This window comes from Styela clava, chromosome 12 (assembly GCF_964204865.1).
Source record: "Styela clava chromosome 12, kaStyClav1.hap1.2, whole genome shotgun sequence".
In the NCBI taxonomy this organism is placed as follows: domain Eukaryota; kingdom Metazoa; phylum Chordata; class Ascidiacea; order Stolidobranchia; family Styelidae; genus Styela; species Styela clava.
The window spans coordinates 14,692,934-14,700,963 of NC_135261.1; the positions used below are offsets into that span (position 1 = coordinate 14,692,934).

At 31.9% G+C, this 8,030-nt stretch overlaps 1 protein-coding gene across 1 annotated transcript in view; it reads right to left on the reverse strand.

Annotated features, from left to right (window-relative positions):
- LOC120330047 (uncharacterized) overlaps nucleotides 1-7,678 on the reverse strand; it is a 28,172-nt gene extending 20,494 nt beyond the window's left edge. The window contains exons 1-2 of the mRNA XM_039396863.2: nucleotides 6,551-7,678; nucleotides 254-372 (exon numbers count right to left, since the gene is read on the reverse strand). Coding sequence (XP_039252797.2) covers nucleotides 254-372; nucleotides 6,551-7,588 — 1,157 coding nt within the window. The 5' untranslated portion in view covers nucleotides 7,589-7,678. The remainder of the gene's footprint in view (nucleotides 1-253; nucleotides 373-6,550) is intronic.
- Between the last annotated feature and the right edge of the window lie 352 nt (nucleotides 7,679-8,030).

Sequence of the window (8,030 nt, forward strand, 5' to 3'; positions counted from 1 at the left end):
AAGATGCAATGTCTTTATTCATTTAAATAATAATATTTTTCGTATCAAAATGGGGTATTATCGAGAACAAAAATATATATTGCAAAAATTGTACAAAATCTGAAATAATCACCAACATTTCTGCTTTATCACTCAATCCAAAATTATATTAGGTCGTAAACGCTAGATGATGCTAATTCACATATTATGCAGCTCGATAATTTTCACTCACATTCAATATGAAGGGAAAACAATAAATGAATAAAGTATAAACCTGCAAGGCGGGAGAAAATGTCCGTAGTGTTCCATGCATATCGGTGTATAGATCGAACAAAGAAACAATTTCAATTCTGCAGAACAATTCCAATTTATTAATAGAGTGTAGAGTTCGAGCTACAAAAAAATATAAATATAATTAGTGGGGTTACGAATCAGACAACAATTTTACTTGAGTTGTAACATGCAAACAATTTTGGACGTTATTCTTTGTTCTTGAACAATGCTCTCCCAAAAACGACATATTATAAATTAAAAACTAAGATTGAAATTATAGTTTTAGAATGTTGTAATCCTGATCATGGCCAGGCCCACAATTATGTAAAAATCATGTTTGGTGAAACGTTAGCAGTGAATCGAGCATGTTCAACAACCTAGTTTATCAGTATTGTACGCCTGCTATAAGAATTGCCTATTTAACATCACATTTACACGAGTTTGATTGTCCATTCGCTGTTTTTTCTTACAGTCCACTTGAGACCATACTACATGGAAAAATGAATCAAAGCGCAGACCACCGGTTAAGCATATCACTTAACGATTTGACTAAGGGAATTGGCGACAGTTTCCAAAAATGAACATAGATTCAATTTGGAATAAGTCTGTAACACAACTATCTTTAGGAAAAGTCGTCCCAGAAAATGATCTTCATTCTAATACGAAGCAAAACTTCTATTTATATATGTTTATTCTTATACACACTATTTTATTTCATGATTAGAAAACATGGTTTATATTTTTTCTAAAAATAGGAATTATTGTGCGTTTGTGACATTAGTGAAATTCAATTGCAATTTTCGTAGATTGGATCAAAAGTTGAACAGATATAATGGCGACTTGGAAACCTGAAAGTTAAAAGCAACAAAACTAATTAAGAAAGAAAATTACTTTTTTATATTTACAAGCCCGAGAAATAACTAATATAAATATATTATAAGAATAGAAATGTACAAATTCAATATTTTATTCTGATATATAGCTGTCTTGTATGGATATACTGAAAATCAACAGATTGCCATATTTTTCATAAATATATATTTTTTCCAACCTCAAAAAGATTTGAAAAACACAAAATCGCAAGTAATTTTTAATTCCTATTGATAAAAATATCCGAATGAACCGCTACTGACTTTATTGTTTATAGTTTTACAACAAAATTCTATTATTTCAGTTTACCAGGAAACCACCGGCTTTACCTGGATGACTATGTCGTCTGCGTAATCAAGGAAATCTAAACGAAAGTGTCGGTCTTATCCGAATACCATCAATCAAATGCGCCTAATCTAAACTAGTGTCTAATCGCTCTCTTTAAAAGTTCATAATAGTAAACTACAAATCCGGCCAATGGACAATCTTATGTAGTAACAGTGCGGAAGACAGAGGTACATTTATTTGAATCGGAAAATCTATGTTTTAGTAATTCTTGGGAGTTGTTTAATGAAAGCATATAACCTGACAGCCAAAGTTGTGAAATTATGAATTCCACCTATGTTAATCGCTATATTTTTTAATAACTATATTTTAAAAACCACCGTAATGGAAACTCAAAAATGCCATTAAATTACACAAATTTTATCACAATATGGCAAGCCTAATTATTCCAATCGGTAGGAATTTGTTTCCGTGAAAACGGTTGTAAAAACAAGACATTTCGTGACATCGTCCGTTTGGTTACGCGTAAGATTCTGAAAGGTTTTTATTTAACTTGCTGCGAATTATATGTCGATCCGGCCGGTTCGAGTCGGCATAATCAAAGGAATTTCATATAAGACGAAGGAAGCGTTTTTATTATGTTCATAGGTAAATACAACAGTGTCGTGTGTTGTCATATCGAAGTGGTAAATCGGGTGTCTATATGAAGTATTTTATTATTATTTATTAACATTCAAATGAAACTGATACGAATACAAAATATTTACACTTTATCGAAAACAGAATAGGTTTTGTGCAGAAGAATAAACTCCTACTAATTCAGTTACCACTATCAACACTTTATTCCATATAACGTAAAGTCCAACTAAAAATGTAGGCTGCAAAGTGGGCGCCTGTATTTTGTGCAAACACAATTCACCATGTTCGCGGGTAAACGAAGTGTGAAAATAAAATGTTTACAGTCTGTATCTAATTACAAATATATGTTAAATCAATCAATCGTTATACTTTAATTTTAGGAAAATTGCTTAACAATGCTGAAAACTACATTTTGCTATTGGACCAAATATGTGATCGAAAAACTAATTTTCGTTGTAATTTTTCCATTTTCATTCGATTTTAATTAACAAGAAAATAGTTTTTGAGCTGCTATTATTGCGGATATGCAGATATGTTTATAAAAATGATTTAACGTTTTTAGAATAAAGGGGGAAATTAGAAATACGACGACTTTAGAATTTATTACCGAATTTTTATTTTAGAACAATTATTGTTGGAGAATATTCAGGTAGTAGAGAAAAATAGTTTTGTAATTGTGAGTAAAAAAAATGTATTGTCATTTAATGAAGGGAAGACTAAACATATATTAAATTTTCCATAATAAATTAATATTGCACATTTCATTATAACTTCATTTTTTTTTTTCTAAAATAGTATTCATGTAATTTTGAATTTTTTTTTAAGATATACAACTTTATTAGTTTCATATCAATAACGGGATATGAATATGTTATTTCATTATTTTTCGTTTTATTGTTTTATAAACGATCGTCAAGTTTTCGTGAGAACTCACCATAATGTCAATAATTCTGTACAATATAGTACATATTGCACATGTGATATTACGATGTATTCAAAACATGCATAACCCCAATGCATTACCATTTTCGACCACCCTAAAGTTATTTGTCACAAATTGACTCCAGGTTATACGCACACCGAACATAATGTGACCATTTCATGTTTGATTTAATTTTGATCCGTGGATAAGTGCATCTTGAGAGTCGATTAAATTCGGAACGACACGGTTCAATGATTCAAGATCACGGTCAAAATGAGCTCGTAATTATAACACTCGTTCTTGTGAATTAATGCATGACAAAACGCATCAAGAAGTGGCAAACCATGTCGAGAACATAGATGTTTGCCATGTAACATATAAAACAAAAACAAAAAATTTGAAAAACCTCATTTGTTTTAGCTGTGAATTGTTATTATTATTTTTTTGTGTCATAAAAACTAATAATTTTCAAAGACACCAAATAATCTGGTGCAAAGCTTTATTAAAAATTCGTAAATATATATAGATATATATTTCCTTTTTCCTATTGTCATTCTATAAAACGATCTACAAATATTGCTCTCATTGTTTGTCATACTTTCGGCCCTCTTCCGTTACAAGACCATTGTTTACCTTTCAATTTTGTTTACATTCCAATATAACCGATGGTTTCTTTTAACATGCGTGACTTATTTTTCGATCGATCTTTCCATATTTGATGTATCTTTGTCACACTTGAAATAATGTATGGTATTTTTGAATTGAATAATTTTTCTATAAAAGCATTACTATTCTCATCTATCACATCCAGTTTGATCGCGATAAAATTTGAAGAATATTAAGGCAATTGCTCGATTGTTCAACTTATTTCAAGCGTAGAAAATCACCATAAACTTGGTTCATACACGGAGATGATATCAAAATATACATTTACCAAGAAAGGGTCTTAGCGTAAGTAAAACAACACATTTTGGGCTTTCCGTTTCGGATTTGCGGTTGAGTTTAAACACAGAATACACAGTATTCATTAAAATGAGGCCATTATCACACATTCTTTCAATGTTAATAAACGGTGTTTAATATTGAAGTTTGAAAGTCCAGGATGGCTTCGACCTGAATTTATTGTATTCTGGTCCAGTTCTGTCAGATTTTATCAACCCAAAAATACGACTATGTTTGAGTTTAAATCCAATGGAACATTAAAATACCATTTTAATTTTTACAGCTATTCTCAAATTTTTCTATGTCAATTTGTAATTTGAGGAAATTCAAATTTGCGTGGCATTATAGATAATGTAAATTGTACAACCTTACTTAACAGCAGAAATTGACCGGGTATAAAATTGTGCATATAATAACGTTCAGAATGAAAGTAGACAAAGCACATGCTGGTTTGAAATAATTTTTGAACAATATTAGCATTCTACCAATTGCAAAAATAGTAATAGCTCTCATTGCGCTGACTGTTTTAAAGTATGAAACAAAATCAGCATTCCGTGCGAAACATTAAAAAAAATCTGTCATGCGGTTCAACAATTATGATAAGAGAATGCACAGTTACGAAGTTCATGGCTTTGCTGGTATTTATGGGTATTAGGCTTCTGACAAATCAATAATAATATGCATAAATACGCCAAATGAATCCGCAAACGATCCCGAGATTACACTTTTCGCCAGTTTATATTCAGCTATATTTGCGTTGAACATTATTTTACGTTGGAAATTTTGCGCTTTAACTACATTTTGATAAATAGAAAAAAAATAGGTAAATTACTACGTTCGAAACAATATTGTAATAGGCAATTATGAATAATTGTCGGGTTTTGAAATGAAACTGTCCCACTATGAGCCGATATCGAATTTGATTTATTTGAAAATTAGTTTTGGTTACTAAACTGATAAAAATTAAAAAAATCATCTATGCCGCAGTTAAGCAAATAAATAATCTAGGTATGGATAAATTTGAGAATAATGTGACTAGAGAATGATCTCTTTTATTGCCAGTTTTCTCCAAGTATTCGTACGTCACGACGTCAGATTGCGATTTAGGTATTTATTTCGATAAAATAAAGTGTGAATAGAGGATAAAATTGGGCACAAAGATGTTCAAAGACTTGGAGGATCCAAATACATTACGGGTAAATTCCTAGCATGTACACAATCTATCGATAAAAAAGAGATAAAATATATTTGTAACGATAATAATATGATTTTGGTCGTTTTACGTGGTAAAAGCTGCTAGAACATTAATTTGGTGAATTTTCATCCGCAGAACTGTTTCCCTTTCAATACTGACTTCATCCGTTTACTTTCGTAAATTCGATCTGTAACAGCGATTTAACTTTTTGATTAAACAAAGTATTATACGGTAGCTGCCACGATTCGAATATTATAGGTATAATTAAACTAATATATTGTACAAAATGTCGGTGCGCATCCTAAATAAACACAGATTTTATCTCGTTGGCAAGTCCTTACTTCCTATAATTAAGATTATCTAGAAACAGGTAATCAAGTTTCAAAACTTGATTGTGGCTCGTGATACAGTTTGTCTTGTACTACATGATGTTAATGCAAAATATGTGCCCACAAGACGTTATCAACGCAAAATTACAACCCACTAACAATAGACCTGCGGCAAAATCTAGGCTTATATCGCAGATATTGTCAAGTATATTTGACAAACTATCAAGTTAAATCTAAGAACATTTATATTATTATAGCTACTGACATGTGTAATATTTTGTCCTATATTTATAAATAAAAATGATATTTTCAGTATTTGCGGTATTTTTTGACTAAATCATCTATATTTCTGATTGTCACAATGTCTTCTCTGAATACTATTGCATTAAAATTACATGTTACTGATTGTTTAAAGTTTGGAAGATATAAATTATGACAATTTTAGCAACGTATTTTGAATAGATATTTGTGACATATTCATTTGAGGCTTATCATAGGTTTAAAGTTTTGTTATTTAAAACTGATACAACTAGTACCTTGCGCTTATGGCGTCGGGAGAGGTTCGCGACGTACTCATCTGAGGCTTATTATAGATGCAAAGTAACACAAAGTAAAACTGGTATAATTTAGAATAGATGATAGAAGCCTTGTGCTTATGGTGCTGGGCTTGGGTGCTCCTGAGGTCGCATCTTGAAAAGTTGTTATTTATGAACAATACCAACCACTTAATCCAGATAATGAGAACTTAAATTTGCAACGTCGGACAGAAAATATTATGCGCATAAGAGTCTGCGTACTTATATAGGTTTGCTCAAAACGTATAGGTAGAAATAAATGCCTCCTAATATAATTCAAAAACACGGAGGAAGACATTACTCTACAGTACTGAAACTTGGCAAATCAAAATTGATCATAAAATAGTAAAGCCAGGTTTACTATCTGTGATTTTGTTTTAAACGTTTTTGTATACTAATGGTGAACTTTTTTATAATATGATTGCTCGTAATCCGCACATTTAAAACATTTGCAATCTAAGATGCGTATAACTCATTATGTATAGATTTGATTAAATATTCGAAATAACAATATATATAAGAAAAAAAAAATAAACAATACCTCTTGCTCTGCCTCATGTTGAGTGAACTTATTCGTTATAGAAAGTGACATATCCGTTTGATTATATCCAATGTCTCTGCATATTGGTACTGTAATTGCTTCACATCGCTGGTTGCGTGGTTTCTGAATGTTATGTCGAAAACCACTTTGTCTCGGAAACCTCAGTCCCAAATTGCGGAGAGTCGAGTATCTCCGTCCGGCAAAGCTTGCATTTGTTACCGAGGTGAAGATAAGAAGCAATAAAATTAGGTAATATAAGGCAGTGATTTCTCTTGAACGTTTCATAGTCCAAAAGCGCAAATGTGAAGTTGAATTTTCACTCATATGCCGAAAGCGCGCCAAAGTACGTGTTTTAAATTGTTCGTACAAATCGGACCATACCGCTATTTTATGGATTGGCGTCGACCAAGCCCTATTGAATTGAAGATTATTACATGTCGCAAGAGGCAATGGACCTGAGTGTTCATATGATTTGAACCGACAAGGCGGTCTCTGCATATCACTTGAACCGTTGCCGTCATTAGTCTGCACAACTAAATCCTGATAAGCCATCGTCGGCATGGATACCACAGGGAAGTTAGATTCTTCTTGAGCAGTTATCATGAACTTTGACAAGTCATTAGGCGCAGACTTCGATTGAACACAGCAATCGTTAGCCAGTTGTCGATTGGTGCAGGTCATGACTTTAGTTGGAGATAGGCAATTCTCAGTTTCAGGGTTTGTACTATTACTTCGACAGCCACAGCAATAACCCGAAGTAATCTGATCTTCATTCGCATTTATACTGCTATGCTTTTTATCAATGTTTATTTGGATTATCTCGACACAAACGGCACAGTTTTTCCACTCCATATTCGACCGAGAGAATAATTCTTCTGAGGCGAATACTTTTATCCGAGTCGGGCATTCGATAGTACATTTTCGGCAATAGCAATAACAATCCTGTTGTAACCGGGTCTCGTTCTGCGATTGTCCTGTTTCAGATCTTGAACTAAAGTCACCACGAGGATCCCTCTTGTACTCCGCAATTTTGTTCATTTTGTTTCAATTATCCAACGTAGATATTTTAAACTATACATTGATATTGTTTGCAAACTGTTTGGAGCGGCGTTTCACATCATCTAACCATCTAAAAAAGAAATTATTGAAAATTTGAGTCTGAAACATTTTCTAACAAAGATTCCGCGACTTTCCTGCAAAAGCTCATAACAATAAAATGCATTTGTATTTGAGTTCATTTGTTTACTTTATACGCCTGCCACCACTCGGAATGAATTTTAGAATGAACTGAAAAACGATGCAATATTATATTTAAATATATATAAAAATGATGATTCTGTGTCCTAATTATTTTTTACCGCAGTTTGTTACCTAAAATAACAATGGGATATTTATATTTCATGGATTGTCTGTCTATTTACTTTTATGAAACAACAGTTTGATTTAAAATCAAATATATATTGTGAAGTAATATTTCAAT